The sequence below is a fragment of the Notothenia rossii genome (assembly GCF_949606895.1).
Source record: "Notothenia rossii genome assembly, chromosome: 9".
NCBI classification, from domain to species: Eukaryota; Metazoa; Chordata; class Actinopteri; order Perciformes; family Nototheniidae; genus Notothenia; species Notothenia rossii.
Window position 1 is genome coordinate 298,608 of NC_136907.1, and position 26,408 is coordinate 325,015.

The following is a 26,408-nucleotide window of genomic DNA, read 5'->3' on the forward strand; positions in this document are numbered from 1 at the left end:
CATGTGACCTGTTTCCCCTCTCTGTTGGTCATGTGACCTGTTTCACCTCTCTGTTGGTCATGTGACCTGTTTCCCCTCTCTGTTGGTCATGTGACCTGTCTCACCTCTCTGTTGGTCATGTGACCTGTCTCACCTCTCTGTTGGTCATGTGACCTGTCTCACCTCTCTGTTGGTCATGTGACCTGTCTCACCTCTCTGTTGGTCATGTGACCTGTTTCCCCTCTCTGTTGGTCATGTGACCTGTCTCACCTCTCTATTGGTCATGTGACCTGTCTCACCTCTCTGTTGGTCATGTCACCTGTCTCACCTCTCTGCTCCTCCGTCTCCTCCGCACAGGAAGTGAGGAAACGCATCAACTTCCTCTTTTCAACCACAGACAGCTGACGACTGGCAAATACATCAGATCTGCTGCAGGGCACCTGAGAGACAGACAGGTGCGAGAGAGACAAGTGATAGACAGATAGGTGAGAGACAGGTGAGAGACAGACAGGTGAGAGACAGACAGGCAAAGAGACAAACAGGTGAGAAACAGACAGGTGAGAGACAGGTGAGAGACAGACAGGTGAAGAGACAGACAGGTGAAGAGAGAGACAGGTGAGAGACAGACAGGTGAGTGAGAGAGACAGGTAAAGAGACAGACAGGTGAGAGACAGACAGGTGAGAGAGAGACAGGTAAGAGACAGGTGAGAGACGGACAGGTGAGAGAGAGACAGTAAGAGACAGGTGAGAGACGGACAGGTGAGAGAGAGACAGTAAGAGACAGGTGAGAGACGGACAGGTGAGAAAGAGACAGGTGAGAGACAGACAGGTGAGAGAGAGACAGGTAAGAGACAGGTGAGAGACGGACAGGTGAGAGAGAGACAGGTAAGAGACAGGTGAGAGACGGACAGGTGAGAGACAGACAGGTGAGAGACAGACAGGTAAGAGACAGACAGGTAAGAGACAGGTGAGAGACGGACAGGTGAGAGACAGACAGGTGAGAGACAGACAGGTAAGAGACAGGTGAGAGACGGACAGGTGAGAGACAGACAGGTGAGAGACAGACAGGTAAGAGACAGACAGGTGAGAGACAGACAGGTAAGAGACAGGTGAGAGACAGACAGGTGAGAGACAGACAGGTGAGAGACAGACAGGTAAGAGACAGGTGAGAGACGGACAGGTGAGAGACAGACAGGTGAGAGACAGACAGGTAAGAGACAGGTGAGAGACGGACAGGTAAACAGACGGACAGGTGTACCTGCTCCACCCTCCCCTGCCGATAGGTCAGTATCCTGGTGACGTTCTTGAACTCTGCATAGCGACTGACGTTTGATTTGATGAGCAGATCGACCAATGAGCCGCGAGAAAACATCAGCTGCAGGGAGAGCATCACATGGTCAGGATGTGTATACACACACTGTTTACTACTTCTGTTTATTACGTCTGTTTACTACGTCTGTTTACACTGTTTACTACTTCTGTTTACTACGTCTGTTTACACTGTTTACTACTTCTGTTTACACTGTTTACTACTTCTGTTTACTACGTCTGTTTACACCGTTTACTACTACTGTTTACTACTTCTGTTTACACTGTTTACTACTACTGTTTACACTGTTTACTACTTCTGTTTACACTGTTTACTACTACTGTTTACACTGTTTACTACTTCTGTTTACACCGTTTACTACTACTGTTTACACTGTTTACTACTTCTGTTTACACTGTTTACTACTACTGTTTACACTGTTTACTACTTCTGTTTACACTGTTTACTACTACTGTTTACACTGTTTACTACTTCTGTTTACACTGTTTACTACTACTGTTTACACTGTTTACTACGTCTGTTTACACCGTTTACTACTACTGTTTACTACTTCTGTTTACACTGTTTACTACTACTGTTTACACTGTTTACTACTTCTGTTTACACCGTTTACTACTTCTGTTTATTACGTCTGTTTACTACGTCTGTTTACACTGTTTACTACTACTGTTTACTACGTCTGTTTACACTGTTTACTACTTCTGTTTACACTGTTTACTACTTCTGTTTACTACGTCTGTTTACACCGTTTACTACTACTGTTTACTACTTCTGTTTACACTGTTTACTACTACTGTTTACACTGTTTACTACTTCTGTTTACACTGTTTACTACTACTGTTTACACTGTTTACTACGTCTGTTTACTACTACTGTTTACACTGTTTACTACTACTGTTTACACTGTTTACTACTTCTGTTTACTACTACTGTTTACACTGTTTACACTGTTTACTACTTCTGTTTACACTGTTTACTACTACTGTTTACACTGTTTACTACGTCTGTTTACTACTACTGTTTACACTGTTTACTACTACTGTTTACTACTTCTGTTTACTACTACTGTTTACACTGTTTACACTGTTTACTACTACTGTTTACTACTTCTGTTTACTACTACTGTTTACACTGTTTACTACTTCTGTTTACACTGTTTACTACTACTGTTTACTACTTCTGTTTACACTGTTTACACTGTTTACTACTACTGTTTACACTGTTTACTACTTCTGTTTACTACTTCTGTTTACACTGTTTACACTGTTTACTACTACTGTTTACACTGTTTACTACTTCTGTTTACTACTTCTGTTTACACTGTTTACTACTACTGTTTACACTGTTTACTACTTCTGTTTACTACTTCTGTTTACACTGTTTACACTGTTTACTACTACTGTTTACACTGTTTACTACTTCTGTTTACTACTTCTGTTTACACTGTTTACACTGTTTACTACTTCTGTTTACACTGTTTACTACTTCTGTTTATTACGTCTGTTTACTACGTCTGTTTACACTGTTTACTACTTCTGTTTATTACGTCTGTTTACTACTTCTGTTTATTACGTCTGTTTACACCGTTTACTACTACTGTTTACTACTTCTGTTTACACTGTTTACTACTACTGTTTACACTGTTTACTACGTCTGTTTACACTGTTTACTACTACTGTTTACACTGTTTACTACGTCTGTTTACTACTACTGTTTACACTGTTTACTACTACTGTTTACTACTACTGTTTACACTGTTTACTACTTCTGTTTACTACTACTGTTTACACTGTTTACTACTACTGTTTACACTGTTTACACTGTTTACTACTTCTGTTTACACTGTTTACTACTACTGTTTACACTGTTTACTACGTCTGTTTACTACTACTGTTTACACTGTTTACTACTACTGTTTACTACTACTGTTTACTACTTCTGTTTACACTGTTTACACTGTTTACTACTTCTGTTTACACTGTTTACTACTACTGTTTACACTGTTTACTACGTCTGTTTACACTGTTTACTACGTCTGTTTACACTGTTTACTACTACTGTTTACTACTTCTGTTTACACTGTTTACACTGTTTACTACTTCTGTTTACACTGTTTACTACTTCTGTTTACACTGTTTACTACTACTGTTTACACTGTTTACTACGTCTGTTTACACTGTTTACTACTACTGTTTACACTGTTTACTACGTCTGTTTACTACTACTGTTTACACTGTTTACTACTACTGTTTACTACTACTGTTTACACTGTTTACTACTTCTGTTTACTACTACTGTTTACACTGTTTACTACTACTGTTTACACTGTTTACACTGTTTACTACTTCTGTTTACACTGTTTACTACTACTGTTTACACTGTTTACTACGTCTGTTTACTACTACTGTTTACACTGTTTACTACTACTGTTTACTACTACTGTTTACTACTTCTGTTTACACTGTTTACTACTTCTGTTCTCTCTCCTGTTCTCTCCTGTTCTCTCCTGTTCTCTCTCTCCTATTCTCTCCTGTTCTCTCCTGTTCTCTCTCCTGTTCTCTCTCTCCTATTCTCTCCTGTTCTCTCCTGTTCTCTCTCTCCTGTTCTCTCTCCTGTTCTCTCTCTCCTGTTCTCTCTCCTATTCTCTCCTGTTCTCTCTCTCCTGTTCTCTCTCCTGTTCTCTCTCTCCTGTTCTCTCTCTCCTGTTCTCTCTCCTGTTTTCTCTCTCCTGTTCTCTCTCCTGTTCTCTCTCCTGTTCTCTCTCTCCTGTTCTCTCTCTCCTGTTCTCTCTCCTGTTCTCTCTCCTGTTCTCTCTCCTGTTCTCTCTCTCCTGTTCTCTCTCTCCTGTTCTCTCTCTCCTGTTCTCTCTCCTGTTCTCTCTCTCCTGTTCTCTCTCCTGTTCTCTCTCCTGTTCTCTCTCTCCTGTTCTCTCTCTCCTGTTCTCTCTCTCCTGTTCTCTCTCTCCTGTTCTCTCTCTCCTGTTCTCTCTCCTGTTCTCTCTCTCCTGTTCTCTCTCTCCTGTTCTCTCCTGTTCTCTCCTGTTCTCTCTCCTGTTCTCTCTCTCCTGTTCTCTCTCTCCTGTTCTCTCTCCTATTCTCTCTCTCCTGTTCTCTCTCTCCTGTTCTCTCCTGTTCTCTCTCCTATTCTCTCTCTCCTGTTCTCTCCTGTTCTCTCTCCTATTCTCTCTCTCCTGTTCTCTCCTGTTCTCTCTCTCCTGTTCTCTCTCTCCTGTTCTCTCTCTCCTGTTCTCTCCTGTTCTCTCTCTCCTGTTCTCTCCTGTTCTCTCTCTCCTGTTCTCTCCTGTTCTCTCTCTCCTGTTCTCTCCTATTCTCTCTCTCCTGTTCTCTCCTGTTCTCTCTCTCCTGTTCTCTCTCCTGTTCTCTCCTGTTCTCTCCTGTTCTCTCTCTCCTGTTCTCTCTCCTATTCTCTCTCTCCTGTTCTCTCCTGTTCTCTCTCTCCTATTCTCTCTCTCCTGTTCTCTCCTCCTGTTCTCTCTCTCCTGTTCTCTCCTGTTCTCTCCTGTTCTCTCCTGTTCTCTCTCTCCTGTTCTCTCCTGTTCTCTCTCTCCTGTTCTCTCTCTCCTGTTCTCTCTCCTGTTCTCTCTCCTGTTCTCTCCTGTTCTCTCTCTCCTGTTCTCTCTCCTGTTCTCTCTCCTGTTCTCTCCTGTTCTCTCTCTCCTGTTCTCTCTCTCCTGTTCTCTCTCCTGTTCTCTCTCCTGTTCTCTCCTGTTCTCTCTCTCCTGTTCTCTCTCCTGTTCTCTCTCCTGTTCTCTCTCCTGTTCTCTCCTGTTCTCTCTCTCCTGTTCTCTCTCTCCTGTTCTCTCTCTCCTGTTCTCTCTCTCCTGTTCTCTCTCCTGTTCTCTCCTCCTGTTCATATAGTACATTGTTTATGTTTATATATTGTTAGTGCCTGTTACCTTGGAGACCAGGTCGATGTTGAAGCGCCGCCCCTCCCTCACCAGGTGAGCGTAGCTGATCTTCTTTTTGCTCGGCTCTGATTGGCTCTGAGCAGGAGGAGGGAGGGTCTGAGGAGGCTCTGGCTCTGATTGGCTCTGAGCAGGAGGAGGGAGGGTCTGAGGAGGCTCTGGCTCTGATTGGCTCTGAGCAGGAGGGGGGAGGGTCTGAGGAGGCTCTGGCTCTGATTGGCTCTGAGCAGGAGGAGGGAGGGTCTGAGGAGGCTCTGGCTCTGATTGGCTCTGAGCAGGAGGGGGGAGGCTCTGAGGAGGCTCTGGCTCTGATTGGCTCTGAGCAGGAGGGGGGAGGGTCTGAGGAGGCTCTGGCTCTGATTGGCTCTGAGCAGGAGGAGGGAGGGTCTGAGGAGGCTCTGGCTCTGATTGGCTCTGAGCAGGAGGGGGGAGGGTCTGAGGAGGCTCTGGCTCCTCCCCCTCTTTGTGGGAGGCCTGTGTGATTGGAGGAAACATCTATCAGTCAGATATTACCCATAATGCAGAGCTGAGTGTGTGTTATAGTGCAGTCTCACCTCCTCTGCCTCCTCCTCTGTCTCTCCCTGTGGATCTGAAACACACAGGTGTGTTAAATACTTCCTGTTACCTGTGAGGTTAAATATGTTAAAGGTATCTACCTGCAGAGTCTTTTTCTTCTGTGGTGTCTGGAGCCTCCTCCTCGTCTTCCTCACTGAAACATCAACAACTACATTAATATTTACGCGTGGCTCTTCTTGTGAAACCTGTCGACAGGAAGTGAGCTGTTCACCTGGTGAAGCAGAACACCTGCACGTTCCTGATGGAGGCGGAGTCTGACTGGGACAGGTAGATTAGCTCCTCTCCCTCCTCCAACAGGCTCGACCAATCCTGGACCTCCTGTGGCTGAGGCTCCTCCTACAGCATACACACACACAGGTTAATAACTATACTCCTGATGCCGGCAGCCAATCACAGCGTAGCGTGAGCTCACCTGCTGCTGTTGGATCCATGTGAGCAGGGCGTTGAAGGTGAAGCTGGCCCAGTTAGCTGCATAATAACTCCTCCTACACACACACACACACACACACACACACACACACACACACACACACACACACACACACACACACACACACACACACACACACACACACACACACACACACACACACACACACACACACACACACACACACACACACACACACACACACACACACACACACACACACACACACACACACAGCGTGCAAAGTTACAGCACAGTGTGTTGTGTCACACCTGTAGTATGTGTATATCTGAGGTGTCTCACCTGTCCAGGTGAAGGACCTTCTGTCCGACTCTGGAGAACGCTGCAGCCGCCACCGACTCAGCCAGACCTGAACACACCATCAGTCACTGATCTACAATCTATAATCAGCATATAGGCCAGAGCCATGTCTCCATCAGTGAAGGAGCTGCTGTCCTCTCACAGGAGACACATGTTTATTACACGTGTGTTAATATGTTTAGTCTTGAATCAATAATATCGTTATTCTTTGTTCATTTGATAAATCCGAACTCCGAAGTTTCCTTATTTATTTAAAAGCTCTTAAATTTATGAAAATCGATTATAGTAAAAAATAAATAAGATTCATGTGATGTTGTTTACTGTCATTCAGAATACAGAGTGTATACAGAGTGTATACAGAGTGTATACAGAGTGTAAACAGAGTGTAGACAGGTACATAAACAGGTAAATAGACAGAGTTAGCATCAACAACAAAATAACAGCAGCTGTTTGTTGTTTACAGCAACACGGGCGTTAGCTGCTAGCCGTTCTCATTCAAAGTGAAGGGACCGTTAGCCTGTAGCTAACACGTCAGTCTGGGCGTTAGCTGCTAGCCGTTCTCATTCAAAGTGAAGGGACCGTTAGCCTGTAGCTATCACCGAGGCTCTGAGGGTTTCAGACCGGGTTTAAAGCGGGATCCCGGGATGTTTTGAGCCGAACAGACAGGCAGATGAGCGGTGATGCGTTCAGGGTACTGTCCCGCGTCATAAAGAGAGATACAAATGCAGGTGTTTCTCTACCTGTGCCCAGAATGACGACGTCAAATTCAGACGGCAGCTCCTCGGTGGCCATGTTGTTAGCAGGAAAACACGAAGTCACGTGACAGTCAGGCACCACGTCACTACTTCGCTGAGTCACTGAGCAGGGCTGAATAATTATTACAAGTATGCATTTATAACAATAACAATAATAACAATAACACAAGCCAAAGGAGGAATACAATAATTATTATTAAAATGATAAGAAATATATAACATATTTTCAAATGGATTTGTTTAAAGGAAGAGATTCAGTGAACACATTTAGGTGATCCAACACACACACACACACACACACACACACACACACACACACACACACACACACACACACACACACACACACACACACACACACACACACACACACACACACACACACACACACACACACACACACACACACACACACACACACACGGAGTGATGTGAAGCCAACAACTGTTTCTCCTTTAATAATCTGAACAACACCAGATGGTGGAAACATTTTCCCTCCTCGTCTCCTTGTCTTCTCGCCACCTCCCCTCGCCTCCTTGCCTCCTTGTCTGTTTGTTTCTTTGTCTCCTTATCCCCTCTCCTCTCCTCCTAACCTCCTCGTCTCCTTCTTTACGCCTCCTGATAATTAAAAGAAGTATATTTAGGTATGTTTGTGTGTGTGTCGGGCCATGGGAGGACGGAGGACACCTGTCCCCGTGTCGCATGACCCTGAACGGCCCGTCGGAAGGGGGCAGCAGGAGAGGGCAGGGGCCCCAACGAGGGCGAGGGCATCCCCACCGGGGGGTGGGGGGCGGGCCATGGAACAGGCCGTCGTAAGGGGGCCGCAGGGGGCCGTGTTAGGCATCGTCGTGGCGAATGAAGACAACATCCGCCAACCGTAGAAAGCTGGGTCGCTGTGCTGCGACGTGGGGACGGGCGTGAATATGTCCCGGTGGTCCCCAGCAGGGAGGAACACTGCCTGGCCGCAGGCGAGGGCACAGCGGCGGCGGGCACGATGTCCCCGGGAGGAAGGAGCCATGGACAGGGGAGAGGCCAGACGGGGTCCAGAAGTGCAGTCCAGGGAAGGTTCTGCTGCGTGTCGGGGCCAGCACCTCAGGGGTTAAAACGCCGGGTGGCCAAGAAGAACCGGTCTGCTTCTTCGGCTAAAGCGCGGGGCTCAAAACTAGCCTTGTTAGCGAGCGCTGGCTGGACATGCGGCCGCATGACCCGAAGAAACAGTTCCATGAACAAGAAGTCGGGCTCTTCCGTACCTAGCAGGTCGGGTATCGTCTCCATGTGGTCGGAAGGCTTGCTGTCTCCCAGTGCCGAAACGATGTGGAAATGGCGTGCGTCGTGTTCGGCCATTCCACGGAGGGCGAACTGAGCCTCAGTCTGTGCGAACGATGCAGCCGCAGACATCTCCCAAAAAGGGTTAGGGTTAGTTTGAGAAAAACTGAGTTATTTGCCATGTTCGGTTCAGTCTCGGATTCTTCTACGAGACTTATGTCAGGGTCACCTGGCGGTGTATCGAAGGTACTAAGTTAGATTTATTGAGCATCAGAAACACACATGTTATCGGCTTGAAGCCCGGGAAGAGAAGAAAGGAGGGCAAACAGTACAGTTAAAATATATGTCCGTGCGGAGCAATACCCCCAACCCACAGTCCCGTGGATCAATTATGTCAATCACCACAGTGTCTTATTATTTATTTGTATTATCATACCTTTGACCTCGCCGTGTCTCTTAACCTGTTCAAATGTTATATGTTGTTCTTATGCTGCATGTAAAGGTCTTAACATCTGATCTGAGGGCAATTTCTTGTGGTTTATTTTTAACTTGTGATGTGGGCCATTTTGTAAAGCACTTTGAAATACACGTGCTGTATGAAAAGGGCTAAATAAATAAAGCTTTAATATATATTACAATACATTTAAATTACAACAGTTGTGAACCTATTCTTGGTTGTCAGCTTCTGTTATGGGCTACCTAGCATAGGAATATGACAAGAGCTGACCGCGCAGTGGTTGTGTAAACAATCGTAAAGTTGGTGGTTCTAAATAGTCAACAATCCAATCAGATTTTTGTATTTTATTTTTCAGGTATTGCATTCAGAGTATTGGGCTGTCACCAACAAGTCCGTGGGTACTGATGAAGAAGGATGGGGCAGTCATCACAGCTAACTGCAACTGCAGGCTGGTTTGGGATCAGCATGTACCCATGTTGCATCACTCCTTTTCTACATTACATCCACTGGGGTTTTTAAATCTACTCTAAAGACTCACTTCTTCTCTCTGGCCTTCTAGTCAGAGCGGAGCACGACTCCTCACTTTTCCCTGTGTTTTTGTTTGTTATATTTTTGTTGTCTATTGTCTTTTATTGTGATTCATGTGTTTTTATTACATGCACAGCACTTTGGCTCCACCCAAAAATCGCTTTTAAATGTGCTTCATAAATAAAACTTGATTCGAACACTTTCGCTTTCATACAGAAAGTGCTGATGGGCCTGGCGGTAACCCACTGAACCCCGGCTTACTCAATCTAAAAAAAGACCTGAAAAAGTAGGCCGTGTTACAGGTTGAAACTTTGCACATGCCAATGTTTGTGTTGCAGTTAGTGCGTTGCTTAAAGCAGTTCAATGATGTTTACATTTGGTCCAATATGTCTTTCCCCTAAATCTACCTCAGTTGTTCATGTTTGCACTGAAAGTGCTGATGGGACTTGATCAGTGGAGGCTCCAGAGTATCTGTGTTGGCTAATCTATGGTAGGGCTGACCCATACAGTGGGGGGGCTCAAGTCAGTATTTGCAATGTAATTACACACACGCCCCCCTTGACAGTGAAACGCCACGCGTGAGGTTTAGATTATTTCCCTGTCTCAATCCAAATTGAACTGTGTGAAATAAAAAGGCACATTTGTCTTGTAGTAAATAAAAAGGGCGACTTGGAGCCAATCCTGCAATTTCCCCTCAGGTGAAAGATTGACATGCTGAAAACCCAACCCCTGCAGGGGGGTCTGGGGGGGATTCTCCCCCAGGAGATTTTTTGAATTACTAACATACAATACACATTCTGGTGCTCTCTTGAGAAGAAAATAAATAAATATATTACTACACGACATATTTTAAAAAATGAATGCCATTTTAGTTTTTTGTTCCTTTGTTCTGAAAGCTGAACCTGCTGCTCCTCACAGAGAGGAGAGGGAGAGGCTGAATGACTTTACATTGTGGATAAGGGGATAGCCCCCATTGTTCTGTGTGTCAAAATGAAAGACAGCCCACACACCTATCAATCATCAAACCGTGGGCTCTTATTTCCTTATATGTTCATTTCTATCAACACGTAATGTTGTATCGATGTATATAGAGATGTACTACAGCAAAAGGCAAAAGTATTCTCCGTAGGAACTTCCTGCAACAACACCACGCTGTTATCTTGATTCTGATTGGCCAGAAGACATTATCAAAGATGTTCTATTGAGAAGACGATCACTACGTGACAAAAGTTTTCAAAACCGTTTCTAGTCTTCGGTATTTCCAGACAAGTGGCTACTGAAATCAATCTGACTAACTGCTGTCTGTGTGATTTACTCCGCGCGAGTTGGCGGACTTTATTTAGCTTACTTTAACATCATTGTTCATGGTGGGGCTAAGCCATTTCTTGGTATGGCTGTAGCCTACCCCAGCCATACCCTGGCACCGCAGCTGGCCTTGATGGTGGTAAACCACGGAGACCCTGTGCCTAGTTATTCATGTTTGCACTTTAACTCCTATGGCGCCCCGTTTGAGTATTTATTTAATATCCTTGATATCAGACAGCAATTACCTACATTAACCTGTTCAGCCCTGAGCCTGTTGTTCAGGTCTCGGGCTCCAAAATGACATTCCCAGAACAAATGACCATATCTTCTAAAAGGGGAAAATGAATAATCTTTTTTCTCAAAGCAATGATAAACCTGTGAGTTGGATGTAGAAGAGTCAGAATCAATATAGATGTTTTTATTTTAAAGTAAATTCAGATTGAACATGGTAAAAAACTGTAAATGATAGTGTCCGTCCAAAAATTATTTTTTACTTATAGTGAAAACTACCCTTGAATGATGGGTTGGTAGACTAAAAGCTTTAGGAATCCAAAGTACAACAGATAATAAGTGCCCTGTATCAAGATTGATGCAAAACAAGTGACATTTGACCTTTTTAGATTTAATTTAATTTCAAACCTTTATTTAATCAGATTGGTCCCATTGAGATCATAGATCTCTTTTTCAAGGGAGACCTGCAGCATATAGGTTCCACATCAAACATAAAACAATAAAGGATATCATATATTATATTTACAGGATACATTTACATAGTTATAGACATTTACAAGTGCCCATAGTATCAACGAGCATTTCATTGAGCCTAGCTTTAAAAACATGCAGAGGAATGAGACTGCTCAGTTTCAATTCTTGCTGAAGATTGTTCCAAGCAAGTGGAGCTGCGCACATAGAAGCTGTCTCACCTAAGACAGTCCTTGCTCTTGGAACATCGAACAATACTACATCATGAGATCTCAGACAATAGCTGCTTGCAGCTCTCTGTGTTATCAGAGAGCAGATATAATACTGGAGTTTACCCAACAAAGCTTTATAGATGAACATGGACCAGTGACTGAGCCTCTTTACAGTTAGTGAAGGCAGACCTGCCTTGCATACAGGGTACAGTGATGAGTAAGTGCTTTACTGTTAGTAACAAATCTCAGAGCGCTGTGATAGGCAGCATCTAACTTGTTCAGGCAATGGGCAGGTGCATTCATATAGATCAGATCACCATAGTCCAGCACAGGTCAAAAGGTCACAGAGCCTTTTCCTGGCCTCAAGTGAGAAACAGGACTTATTCCTGAAAAAGAAACCTAGCTTCACCCTCAGCTCTCTAAGCAGGTTATTGACATGAAGTTTAAAAGAGAGACAATCATCAAGCAAGATACCAAGGTATCTGTAACAGGTATCCACTTTGAGTACTTGTCCCATAGTAACAATATCCAAAACAGGCTCTGGAGTCTTTTTAGCTTTTGAAAAGAGCATTATCTTGGTTTGATCAACATTTAAAAGAAGCTTTAGTTCAGAGAGCTGAGTCTGAATAATGTTAAAACAGCCTGTAATCTAACACCAGCCTCCTGAATGGAGGGACCTGCACAATACATCACGGTATCGTCCGCATACAAATGTAAAGTAGCTTCATCCACATGTTCACCTAAACTGTTGATATATATGGAGAATAAAAGTGGACCTAAAACAGAACCTTGAGGAACACCATTAGTAATGTTTAACCACTCAGAAGACAGCCCATCAAAGTGAACACATTGGGACCTTTCAGAGAGGTAGTTCACAAACCACCCACTGCATGGCTGGATATGCCAATACTGAGTAGCCTCTGCTTTAAGATGCGATGATCAACGGTTTTTAGAGAGGTTTACCAAAAACACTCCACCTCTGAGGTGATTTGGGTGGAAATGGGGGTTTTACTGTTTCTCCGGAACCCATTGGTCGATTTTGTTGATTGACATCTCTTTCTGACCGTTAGAGCCAATAGAATCGAAGGGGAATCTCCCCTCTCACACACAGTCTAAAACAAAAATGTGTGGGATCGTGGACGCAGTTTAGCACCAGAGTGAAGCTGTCTCTAGGTCTGACATCTCAAAACGGAAAAGCAGGTTTATTGCTCATGGATGATCAGAAATCATTCAAAGTGACTCATTGGATTAATCTCTGGATTAACCTCTGCATTGTCTTTATCGTTTTAATGCCATTGAAGACCACTTTTGACCAGACTACTACACAGGTGAGCCATTTTGCCTTTTTTTAGCTACCTAGCTCCATATGTTTTGATGTCTGCTCTTGTTATTATCTCAGAGAGTTCGTATAATTGAGTGATAATGAGGGTACCCCTCGATTCTGTGTCCCCTCACGATGTGAAACGATGGGTTGAGATGTGCAGCAAGATAAATAATAAAGTTTTGTGAGTGAATTTCGGTGCAGTCATCTGTTAGCATTTTTAACTTGTTGCTAGTTCAGAGGCTCAGCGTTAGCATTGTGTTTTTTTTTTGAAAAAAATATTTAAATGATCAGTTCGATGAGTTTCTTCCCGTTACATGGATATAAAACATTCATAGTTTATTGAATGAACATGCCCTCAGACACTGTTTCCTGCAAGATGTTGCGGGAGGGCTCCGGTACCGGGGTCTCTCGGGCTTAACTGGCTCTTTGACTGCACTTGTTAGATATATGGACACACTAGTTAGACATTCTGCTTTACTAGTTGAATAGGAAATTAAACTAGTGGCCCTTTTGTCCAACTAGTTAGCCTTACTAGTAGAACCCAGGGGCGGACTGGGACTAAGTCCGGCCACATGAAATGTCAAATGTTAGAAATCCGCTGTTTATTATTTAAAGTTTTACGTCCGGTTCGCTCCTTTTCCCCTCTCTGTACACAGCTCCAGTTTGGGCATTGGCCTGTCATCAGATTGTATTTGTTGTTGCTGCTGTAGCGGAAGTTTAGTAAAATTATTTTTCATGAAATACTCCAGATCTCCACCCTCCATAATTGCACTTGCTTCAGTTGCTTGCTACTTTCTAAGGGCGGTGATGACAGTTACGGCCCGTCCACACTACAGCTTCGAAAACGGTTTCCAACGCGTCTGCCCATTCACTTTGAATGGGGTGACGTCACGTTGCCTCGCTTTTCGCCGAACTGAATTGTGGGTAGCAGAGCGGAGCTTTCCTGGCGTTTCAGCAAAAGTTGAGCAATGTTCAACTTTTGAAGCTTCTGAAGCTTTCGGTGGAAGCGTCAGCCAATCAAATCATATGCCACTACAAGCTCTAGCCAATCAAACCGCTGCTTGTGTGTCAGGGGCGGGAGATTCATGTGATTGGTTGTTGGTCGAGCTTCAGACACGCCCGCCGGCAAGCTTTTTTTGAAGCTGTAGTGTGGACGGGCCGTTACAGTACGAACTGAAGTTGATGCGATTTGATTGGATTGTGAGGCATGACGTGAGCCTCATCTGATTGGTCAATCCCTCCATTTCTTTTCACCAAGGGAAGCCAATTTCGGCTAGCCTCCTCTCGCAACAGAGAGTGCAATCTACTGTTTCACCATAACATCTAGGGGGGCGCTGTTTCACTCTTTGTAAAATACTCAATGAGAATGGGGGAGAGACGGGCCGGCAGAATAATTACCGAAACTAAACGAAGTGTTTTTATTTATTTATTACAATTATAACTACAATCCAAAAAAACAGGGCCTGCAGGAGAAAACGCCACTGAGTTCAAGGGATAACTCTCACCCACCTCTTGCTCCTGCCTGCACGTGAGCCAGTTGAGCTGGTTCTTCCAGCAGCTCAACTCTGTCCCTCATCATGAACGCAGGAGGCTGGCTGTATATCTGAACTCGGACCCTCATCATCCTCTTCATCATCGTGCACTTGTTCTAAGCTGCTGCTGATAGTGCTTGTAGCAGCTTCACCTGCTGCGAGTGACTCCACCTTTTCTTCTCTTGCCTTCTCGGCCCCACCTTTTTCTTTTCGTTTTCTTTGATTTGTATCCATGTTTTTTCCTTCTCCCCGTCTGCCGCGGTGTCTAATCCCTTCTCTTCGTGTGGCCGGTCTTTTTTCTTCTTCGTGTGATTATTTGACAGATAAGAACCACACAACTGCATTAGCGGCCGCTGTCGCCCTCTGTCGGCCGTCAGAGCAACTTACATGATGACGTTAAACACATTTTTTTAAAGGACCGGCCGGCCTTGACGACCGGCCCTTCTGTGGTTCTCCAGATTCTACAGATGACCAGTCCGCCCCTGGTAGAACCAAAGTCCCAACTTGTAAGCTTTTTGATGAAGTAGTGACCCTCTGTTAACTAGTGCTCTGCAAAAACTCTGACCAGTTGGGACTTTGGTGCTACTAGTGCTGCTCCTGGCGTGACTAGTAAGGCTTATGTGCTAACCAGTCGGACTAAAGTGCCACTAGTTGCTGACTCTGAGTCATTGAACTGCCTTCTGACCTCATCCAACATTTTTAAAGGTTTAAGTTCACTCTTTTATACACATTCAAGTTCCTAGGCTATTACTCACGCCGGATGGCCAGTCCGACTATACCGTCACTTTGTTCTAGGTTGCTCTCCTGGATTCAGCTATTGGTGCGGATACCTCAACTAAGAGGGTTATGTATCGAGCTTCAAGCTTTTCCAACAGTATCTAGGATTTGGGTAGGTATTTTAATCAGACTTCCAGCCTGTATTTCGCTGATTGAAACTCATCAACCGTTGTCACTAGGCCGTTTTGGTTTAACTCTGTAAAAGTTTGACTTTCATCAAGAGTCCGCAAAAGTCAGACTTTTAACAGAGCCCCACGATGGGCGCCATGGTGGGGTCGGAAGGCCTGTTCATTTATTCCAGCAATGACTCAGACCTAAGAAGACCCAGGTTCAATGAACTGCTGTTTCAATTCAGACGACCCGCTAAATCTGTTTAAGCGATCCCGAAGGATTCTGATATCAGTAATGAGGCGTGGCCCTACCTAAGAGTGAGTGTGGCAGGGTGCATCTTACCTTTGAAGCAGGAGAGGAGAGCACAGATTTATTCTAAGTTGTCCCAATCCAAAAGGTGGGATCAGTTTATTTGAAGAAAATGGTCCACACTAATACAGGGCTTCTACCTTCTCTCGTTCCAATGTGACAATCATACAAAATGTTTCATGCTGCAGTAAATTACTAATATGAAACCTCAATTCACTTTTTTACATTTCTTCTTTTATTTCGTCACTCTCTTCATCTGTTCCTCTTCAGTTGCATTAAAAACCTCTTCCGGTGGAATCCGGAGGAAAATCCTCATGGATTACCGAGTGGGAAATCAAATACACTCTTCAACACAAAGGTTTGGGTTTTGCACGTGGCATCTCGTTTGGGGAGAATGCTGTGGGTGGGCTGGGGTGGGGTGGGCTGGGGAGCTGGGGTGGGCTGGGGAGCTGGGGTGGGCTGGGGTGGGGTGGGCTGGGGAGCTGGGGTGGGCTGGGGGGCTGGGCTGGGGTGGGGTGGGCTGGGGAGCTGGGGTGGGCTGGGGAGCTGGGGAGCTGGGGTGGGCTGGGGAGCTGGGGTGGGGTGGGGTGAGCTGGGGAGCTGGGGTGGGCTGGGGGGCTGGGGTGGGAAGCTGGGGTGGGCTGGGGGGCTGGGCTGGGGAGCTGGGGTGGGCTGGGGGGCTGGGCTGGGGAGCTGGGGTGGGCTGGGGTGGGCTGGGGGGCTGGGGTGGGCTGGGGAGCTGGGGTGGGCTGGGCTGGGGAGCTGGGGAGCTGGTGGGCTGGGGTGGGGGGCTGGGCTCTGTATGTTTCATGTTCTTGTCTTGAATGTTTCATGTTTTATTTGTATTGTATTCATCATTGCACTCTGTTTTGTTGGTTGTGCTGCCGCTCCTTCATATTTCCGTTTTATCTTCAAATGGTCCAGCCCAGGTTAATTCAAGGCCCTGATGGGAGCGCCCTAAAGGGGACTAGTCTGAACTCCCCAGTTAAGTGATTTATCTTCAAGAAACAAACTTCAAACCATCTGTTTTTTCTAGACTGAGGAATGGATGGATTGTTCATGCTTACTATTCATCCTTTACCAGCAGGTCTAGAGGAGTTGCTTTCTTGATACACAAATCGGTTCCCTTTGCTTTTCCTCGGATGGTCTCTGATCCGAACGGCCGATACCTGATTGTTATTGGCGTGATATACGACACCCCTGTTCTACTTGTGAATGTGTACGCCCCGAACTGGGATGATGTGAATTTTGTTCGGCTGCTCTTTTCTAACCTTCCTGACACTTCCTTATCTTAGGCTTAGCCCACAGCTGGACCGCTCCCCCAAGAAGACTGTTACGCCGTCGGGGTCTGCTAAGACGATTAGAGACTCATGAGTGAGTTTCTAATAACGGACCCCACGCGCTTCTTTAACCCCACCGGTGAAGCATACTCCTTTTCTCCCATGTTCACCATACGTTCACTCGGATAGACTACTTTATGGTAGATGACAGACTCCCCTTCCCTGAGCTCCTGTTCAGATGAAACTACAGTTATGTCGGATCATGCCCCTGTCGTAATGAGTATCACATTTAAGGGTTCTGTACGCACGCAAACCCCATGGCGTTTAAACACGCATTTGCTTTCGGACGAACATTTAGAGCTGATTTCCAACCAGATTGATATATTTCTGAGCATTAACAAGACTCCGGACATTTCTGCCTCTGTGTTACGGGAGACATTGAAAGCTTATATTAAAGGGCAAATGATCTCCTATGTTAGCGAGAGAGGAAACAGAAAAGAGAGCGATGAACTGAACTAACAAGGCGCATTGCTCAGCTGGATGACCTCTATTCCATTTCACCAACTCCAGATGTGTATAAGGAACGCCTCATTCTTCAATCGGGATTTAATACGCTGACCGCAGACCAGGCGGCTGCACGTCTTCTTCAGGCTAGAAGTCATTATTACGACAGAATGTTGCCTCTTACCAGATTCCCCGAGTCCAAACGTCCTCGGACATTACGATCGATCCCCAAAGAGTTAATGATGAGTTTAGAGACTATTATACTTCGTTATACACATCTGAGACCAGCTCAGACGTCCCTTTGGTACGTCCTGATATGACTGAGGAGAAGCCACTAACTGCTGCTGAACTCTCCGTTGCTCTTACATCGATGCAAGGCGGAAAACCTCCGGGGCCGGACGGTTATCGACTGGAATCTCACAAGAAGTTTCAACAGGAATCAGCCCCTGTTTGAGAGACGTGTTTAGTGAATCCTTTCATTCTACTAGTTTACCCCCAACGCTTAATCAGGCCTCTGTCTCCCTCATTTAAAAAAGGAATAAGGACCCCCTGGCATTCTCCTGCTACCGACCGATCAGCTTGTTAAATGTGGATTTTAAATTGCTGTCTAAAATGCTCGCTTTACGTTTGGAAGCCGTGTCACCAACCACTATCTCTCCCGGTCAAACCGGCTTCATCAAAAATAGGCATTCATTTTTTAACTTAAGACGAAAGACTTTTTAACCCAATCTACCAGCCTTCCTCAAACTCAGTCCTGAAGCTGTGATGTCTTGAGAGGCAGAAAAGGCATTTGAACGTGTGGAGTGGAGGTATCTCTTTCACACCTTGGAGAAATGTGGCTTTGGAAAGACCTTTGCCTCCTGGGTGAAGCTATCTCACTCCTCTCCCCTAGCTTCAGAGAGAACGAATAACACGATCTCTGAATATTCCCCTCTCCACCAGGCAGGGCTGTCCCTTGAGCCCTCTCTTATTTGCCTGAGCTAGTGAGCCCCTCTCCATCGCTCTTCGCTGTGACCCCCCCATTAGAGGTATTTTCAGAAATGGGGTACAGAGAGCTTCTCTTTACGTCTCTAATTGATCTGTGTCTGTCCCTGCAGCTCGCTCTATCCTGAGCTCATTTGGTGCTGTATCCGGTTATAAACTCAATTGAAGTAAAAGCGAATTGTTCCCTTTAAATAAAGCGGGGCGTGAGTTCCCTCTACAAAGTCTACCATTTCAAATTACACGACACAGCTTCACTTACCTCGGGATCCAGGTGACCGACACATTTAAAGATCTTTATAAAGCTAACTTTGCCCCTGTGTCCCGCGTACAGGAAGACTCCGCTGGTCAGGGTTGAATCTGGCTCTGGTTGCTCGAATGAACTCTAAAGATGAATATACTCCTCAAAGGTCCATTTATTTCAATGTCTGCCCATTTTCCTCCCTCAGACCTTTTTTCGTAAAACTGACATTATTATTTCTAACTTTATTTGGAACAAGAAAAACCCAAAGGATACGCAAGCAATGTTTCCAGAGAGCAAAGAGGCGGGGTGGACTTGCTCTGCCGAATGAGAGTAACCCATCTGTCTGACTCACAGCACTCTCTGTTTGGCTTGAGATGGAGGCTGCTTCCTGTCGTCCAGCATCTCTTTCAGCATTGGCTCACTCTCTCATTAAGACCCCCTCACTAGCCCCTTTAACTGCAAACCATGTTTTTCCTCCATCCTTAGTAGATGGAGCATTTCCTATTTGGTTTACCAAGGCGTTAAACATTCAGAGACCTTTATGTTCACAAGACCTCTTTCCAGCAGCTATCTGATAACTGTGCACGACCTAAGCACCATTTCTTCAGCTATCTACAGATTCACAGTTTTGACGGCACTGTTTGGTGTGACCCCTCCCACATGACCGCACTGTTTGGTGTGACCCCACCCACATGACCGCACTGTTTGGTGTGACCCCTCCCACATGACCGCACTGTTTGGTGTGACCCCTCCCCCATGGCCACTCTCTTCTCTGGAGACAGCCTTCATACCCTACTAGCCAGACGCCTGATATTGCTCAGGTGGAAGTCTCCAACATCCCCTTCAAACAGCTTGTGGTCAAAAGAAGTCCTAAATTCAGCCAAACTTGAGAAAACAAGGTGCCTACTGGGGGGCTCCCTGGGGGGCTCCCTGGGGAAACTCCACAAGATGTGGAACCCCTTCTACAAGTACACACGGGAGCTGGACATGCCGGATGTCTCTGTTCAACAGGGTGGTGGACCTGTGGTGTTAAACTGTGATTAGTGGGCGGCTGACTGATCAACAAGTGCTACGCTTTTTTCATTTTAATTTTTGTATTATTATTTTTTTGATATATTTGGTCTTTTTGTTCCATTTATGCACATTCTTAGATCCATACTCTTGCATTAAGTTATTAATAATGGACTTAGACTCAGAGCCTTTAGATTTAGATTTTTTTTGTTGATTTTTGTTTCATTTATTTTTTGTTTTGTCTTTGTTTTTTTATCCTGTCGAACTCGAATCACATGTTGTCATCCTAATTTGTTTGCCAACTGCTATTGTGCTATCTGTCTGGCTGCTTGTTTATAAAAAAACTAAAATAAAAAGTTTTTAAAAAAAAGAATCTCTTCAACTGCCCACTTCAGTTCAGACATTTAAATCTAACTTCAACTGGCCCACTTCAGTTGTGACATTTAAATCTAACCTCAACTGGCCCACTTCAGTTGTGACATTTAAATCTAACTTCAACTGGCCCACTTCAGTTCAGACATTTAAATCTAACTTCAACTGGCCCACTTCAGTTCAGACATTTAAATCTAACTTCAACTGGCCCACTTCAGTTGTGACATTTAAATCTAACTTCAACTGGCCCACTTCAGTTCAGACATTTAAATCTAACTTCAACTGGCCCACTTCAGTTCAGACATTTAAATCTAACTTCAACTGGCCCACTTCAGTTGTGACATTTAAATCTAACCTCAACTGGCCCACTTCAGTTGTGACATTTAAATCTAAGCTCAACTGGCCCACTTCAGTTCAGACATTTAAATCTAAGCTCAACTGGCCCACTTCAGTTCAGACATTTAAATCTAACTTCAACTGGCCCACTTCAGTTGTGACATTTAAATCTAACTTCAACTGGCCCACTTCAGTTGTGACATTTAAATCTAACTTCAACTGGCCCACTTCAGTTGTGACATTTAAATCTAACCTCAACTGGCGCACTTCAGTTGTGACATTTAAATCTAACTTCAACTGGCCCACTTCAGTTGTGACATTTAAATCTAAGCTCAACTGGCCCACTTCAGTTGTGACATTTAAATCTAACTTCAACTGGCCCACTTCAGTTGTGACATTTAAATCTAAGCTCAACTGGCCCACTTCAGTTGTGACATTTAAATCTAACTTCAACTGGCCCACTTCAGTTGTGACATTTAAATCTAACCTCAACTGGCCCACTTCAGTTGTGACATTTAAATCTAACCTCAACTGGCCCACTTCAGTTGTGACATTTAAATCTAACCTCAACTGGCCCACTTCACACTCTGTTGCGAACTCATCCAGTGAGCGCTGAAGATCGCACACCGATGAAGCCATTACATCTGCAAAAAGCAGTAGTACATTCCTTAGTTCACCGAACTGCAGACCCCCCCCCCCCACGAGCACTGCAGACCCCCCCCCCCACGAGCACTGCAGACCCCCCCCCCCCACGAGCACTGCAGACCCCCCCCCCCACGAGCACTGCAGACACCACCCCCCCACCCCCCCCCCACGACTACGCCTTGAAATCCCACCATGTATATTACAAACAGGATTGGTGACAAAGCGCTGGCGGAGGCCAACCCTCTCCTGAAATGGGTCCGACTTCCTGCCGAGGACCCGGACACAGCTCTCGCTTTGGGAGTACAGAGATTGGATGGCCCTGAGTAGAGACCCCCTCACCCCATACTCCCGCAGCCCCTCCCACAGTGACTCCCTGGGAACCCGGTCATACGCCTTCTCCAAGTCTACAAAACACATGTAGACCGGATAAGCCTACTCCCAGGCCCCCTCCAGGACCTCAGGTCTTGTACTTTAATAAAAGTAGAAGTACTCAGATCTTGTACTTAGTAAAAGTAGAAGTACTCAGATCTTGTACTTAGTAAAAGTAGAAGTACTCAGATCTTGTACTTAGTAAAAGTAGAAGTACACCATGTACCTCTGAACCTCTGCCTGGATCATAAGTCCTGGATGGATATCCTCGTGGATTCATCTTCTTATTACAGAAACATGCATTTCCTAACATTTGGTCTACCTATGCTGTAAATGTATTATCTCTTCAATTTACACACGGCATCTATTGCACGTCTGTCCGTCCTGGGAGAGGGATCCCTCCTCTGTTGCTCTCCCTGAGGTTTCTCCATGTTTCCTTTAAACTGTGGGGTTTCTCTGGAAGTGTTTCTTTGTACGATGTGATGGTCTAAGGACAGAGGGTCTAAGGACAGAGGGTCTAAGGACAGAGGGTCTAAGGACAGAGGGTGTCGTATTGTCATACTGATATTCTGTACAAACTGTGAAGTCCACTGAGACAAATGTAACATTTGTGATATTGGGCTATATAAATAAACATTGATTGAACTGTAGTGGAGTAGAAGTACACCATGTACCTCTGAACTGTAGTGAGTAGAAGTACACCATGTACCTCTGAACTGTAGTGAGTAGAAGTACACCATGTACCTCTGAACTGTAGTGGAGTAGAAGTACACCATGTACCTCTGAACTGTAGAGAGTAGAAGTACACCATGTACCTCTGAACTGTAGTGGAGTAGAAGTACACCATGTACCTCTGAACTGTAGTGGAGTAGAAGTACACCATGTACCTCTGAACTGTAGAGAGTAGAAGTACACCATGTACCTCTGAACTGTAGTGGAGTAGAAGTACACCATGTACCTCTGAACTGTAGTGAGTAGAAGTACACCATGTACCTCTGAACTGTAGTGGAGTAGAAGTACACCATGTACCTCTGAACTGTAGTGAGTAGAAGTACACCATGTACCTCTGAACTGTAGTGAGTAGAAGTACACCATGTACCTCTGAACTGTAGTGGAGTAGAAGTACACCATGTACCTCTGAACTGTAGTGAGTAGAAGTACACCATGTACCTCTGAACTGTAGTGAGTAGAAGTACACCATGTACCTCTGAACTGTAGTGGAGTAGAAGTACACCATGTACCTCTGAACTGTAGAGGAGTAGAAGTACACCATGTACCTCTGAACTGTAGTGAGTAGAAGTACACCATGTACCTCAGAACTGTAGAGGAGTAGAAGTACACCATGTACCTCTGAACTGTAGTGAGTAGAAGTACACCATGTACCTCTGAACTGTAGAGAGTAGAAGTACACCATGTACCTCTGAACTGTAGAGAGTAGAAGTACACCATGTACCTCTGAACTGTAGAGAGTAGAAGTACACCATGTACCTCTGAACTGTAGTGAGTAGAAGTACACCATGTACCTCTGAACTGTAGAGAGTAGAAGTACACCATGTACCTCTGAACTGTAGTGGAGTAGAAGTACACCATGTACCTCTGAACTGTAGTGAGTAGAAGTACACCATGTACCTCTGAACTGTAGAGGAGTAGAAGTACACCATGTACCTCTGAACTGTAGTGAGTAGAAGTACACCATGTACCTCTGAACTGTAGTGAGTAGAAGTACACCATGTACCTCTGAACTGTAGTGGAGTAGAAGTACACCATGTACCTCAGAACTGTAGAGGAGTAGAAGTACACCATGTACCTCTGAACTGTAGTGAGTAGAAGTACACCATGTACCTCTGAACTGTAGAGGAGTAGAAGTACACCATGTACCTCAGAACTGTAGAGGAGTAGAAGTACACCATGTACCTCTGAACTGTAGTGAGTAGAAGTACACCATGTACCTCTGAACTGTAGTGGAGTAGAAGTACACCATGTACCTCTGAACTGTAGTGGAGTAAAAGTACACCATGTACCTCTGAACTGTAGAGAGTAGAAGTACACCATGTACCTCTGAACTGTAGTGGAGTAGAAGTACACCATGTACCTCTGAACTGTAGAGAGTAGAAGTACACCATGTACCTCTGAACTGTAGAGGAGTAGAAGTACACCATGTACCTCTGAACTGTAGTGAGTAGAAGTACACCATGTACCTCTGAACTGTAGTGAGTAGAAGTACACCATGTACCTCTGAACTGTAGTGAGTAGAAGTACACCATGTACCTCTGAACTGTAGTGGAGTAGAAGTACACCATGTACCTCTGAACTGTAGAGAGTAGAAGTACACCATGTACCTCTGAACTGTAGTGGAGTAGAAGTACACCATGTACCTCTGAACTGTAGTGGAGTAGAAGTACACCATGTACCTCTGAACTGTAGTGGAGTAGAAGTACACCATGTACCTCTGAACTGTAGAGAGTAGAAGTACACCATGTACCTCTGAACTGTAGTGAGTAGAAGTACACCATGTACCTCTGAACTGTAGAGGAGTAGAAGTACACCATGTACCTCTGAACTGTAGAGGAGTAGAAGTACACCATGTACCTCTGAACTGTAGAGGAGTAGAAGTACACCATGTACCTCTGAACTGTAGAGGAGTAGAAGTACACCATGTACCTCAGAACTGTAGTGGAGTAGAAGTACACCATGTACCTCTGAACTGTAGTGGAGTAGAAGTACACCATGTACCTCAGAACTGTAGTGGAGTAGAAGTACACCATGTACCTCAGAACTGTAGTGGAGTAGAAGTACACCATGTACCTCTGAACTGTAGTGGAGTAGAAGTACACCATGTACCTCAGAACTGTAGAGGAGTAGAAGTACACCATGTACCTCTGAACTGTAGTGGAGTAGAAGTACACCATGTACCTCTGAACTGTAGTGGAGTAGAAGTACACCATGTACCTCAGAACTGTAGAGGAGTAGAAGTACACCATGTACCTCTGAACTGTAGTGGAGTAGAAGTACACCATGTACCTCTGAACTGTAGAGAGTAGAAGTACACCATGTACCTCTGAACTGTAGAGAGTAGAAGTACACCATGTACCTCTGAACTGTAGTGAGTAGAAGTACACCATGTACCTCTGAACTGTAGTGGAGTAGAAGTACACCATGTACCTCAGAACTGTAGTGGAGTAGAAGTACACCATGTACCTCTGAACTGTAGTGAGTAGAAGTACACCATGTACCTCTGAACTGTAGAGGAGTAGAAGTACACCATGTACCTCTGAACTGTAGTGGAGTAGAAGTACACCATGTACCTCAGAACTGTAGTGGAGTAGAAGTACACCATGTACCTCTGAACTGTAGAGGAGTAGAAGTACACCATGTACCTCTGAACTGTAGAGGAGTAGAAGTACACCATGTACCTCTGAACTGTAGTGGAGTAGAAGTACACCATGTACCTCTGAACTGTAGAGGAGTAGAAGTACACCATGTACCTCTGAACTGTAGAGGAGTAGAAGTACACCATGTACCTCTGAACTGTAGAGGAGTAGAAGTACACCATGTACCTCAGAACTGTAGTGGAGTAGAAGTACACCATGTACCTCTGAACTGTAGTGGAGTAGAAGTACACCATGTACCTCAGAACTGTAGAGAGTAGAAGTACACCATGTACCTCTGAACTGTAGTGGAGTAGAAGTACACCATGTACCTCAGAACTGTAGAGGAGTAGAAGTACACCATGTACCTCTGAACTGTAGTGGAGTAGAAGTACACCATGTACCTCTGAACTGTAGTGGAGTAGAAGTACACCATGTACCTCAGAACTGTAGAGGAGTAGAAGTACACCATGTACCTCTGAACTGTAGTGGAGTAGAAGTACACCATGTACCTCTGAACTGTAGAGAGTAGAAGTACACCATGTACCTCTGAACTGTAGTGGAGTAGAAGTACACCATGTACCTCTGAACTGTAGAGAGTAGAAGTACACCATGTACCTCTGAACTGTAGTGGAGTAGAAGTACACCATGTACCTCAGAACTGTAGTGGAGTAGAAGTACACCATGTACCTCTGAACTGTAGAGAGTAGAAGTACACCATGTACCTCTGAACTGTAGTGGAGTAGAAGTACACCATGTACCTCTGAACTGTAGAGAGTAGAAGTACACCATGTACCTCTGAACTGTAGTGGAGTAGAAGTACACCATGTACCTCAGAACTGTAGAGGAGTAGAAGTACACCATGTACCTCAGAACTGTAGAGGAGTAGAAGTACACCATGTACCTCTGAACTGTAGTGAGTAGAAGTACACCATGTACCTCTGAACTGTAGAGGAGTAGAAGTACACCATGTACCTCTGAACTGTAGAGGAGTAGAAGTACACCATGTACCTCTGAACTGTAGAGAGTAGAAGTACACCATGTACCTCTGAACTGTAGTGGAGTAGAAGTACACCATGTACCTCTGAACTGTAGTGGAGTAGAAGTACACCATGTACCTCTGAACTGTAGTGAGTAGAAGTACACCATGTACCTCTGAACTGTAGTGAGTAGAAGTACACCATGTACCTCAGAACTGTAGTGGAGTAGAAGTACACCATGTACCTCAGAACTGTAGTGCAGTAGAAGTACACCATGTACCTCTGAACTGTAGAGGAGTAGAAGTACACCATGTACCTCTGAACTGTAGAGGAGTAGAAGTACACCATGTACCTCTGAATTTGTATTGGGGTAAAAGTACAAAGTATAAAAAGGAAATACTCAAATGAAGTACAAGCATCTCAGGATTGTACTTGAGTAAATGTACTTGGTCACTTCCCACCTCTGCGCAGATCCACTG

General features: G+C 44.9%; 1 protein-coding gene across 1 annotated transcript in view; it reads right to left on the minus strand.

The window, feature by feature from the left end:
- chm (CHM Rab escort protein) overlaps positions 1-8,729 on the minus strand; it is a 20,366-nt gene extending 11,637 nt beyond the window's left edge. Inside the window, exons 1-10 of the mRNA XM_079647153.1 lie at positions 8,567-8,729; positions 7,302-7,418; positions 6,544-6,610; positions 6,223-6,295; positions 6,022-6,146; positions 5,891-5,943; positions 5,789-5,823; positions 5,226-5,708; positions 1,238-1,354; positions 308-419 (exon numbers count right to left, since the gene is read on the minus strand). Coding sequence (XP_079503279.1) covers positions 308-419; positions 1,238-1,354; positions 5,226-5,708; positions 5,789-5,823; positions 5,891-5,943; positions 6,022-6,146; positions 6,223-6,295; positions 6,544-6,610; positions 7,302-7,418; positions 8,567-8,714 — 1,330 coding nt within the window. The 5' untranslated portion in view covers positions 8,715-8,729. The remainder of the gene's footprint in view (positions 1-307; positions 420-1,237; positions 1,355-5,225; positions 5,709-5,788; positions 5,824-5,890; positions 5,944-6,021; positions 6,147-6,222; positions 6,296-6,543; positions 6,611-7,301; positions 7,419-8,566) is intronic.
- Between the last annotated feature and the right edge of the window lie 17,679 nt (positions 8,730-26,408).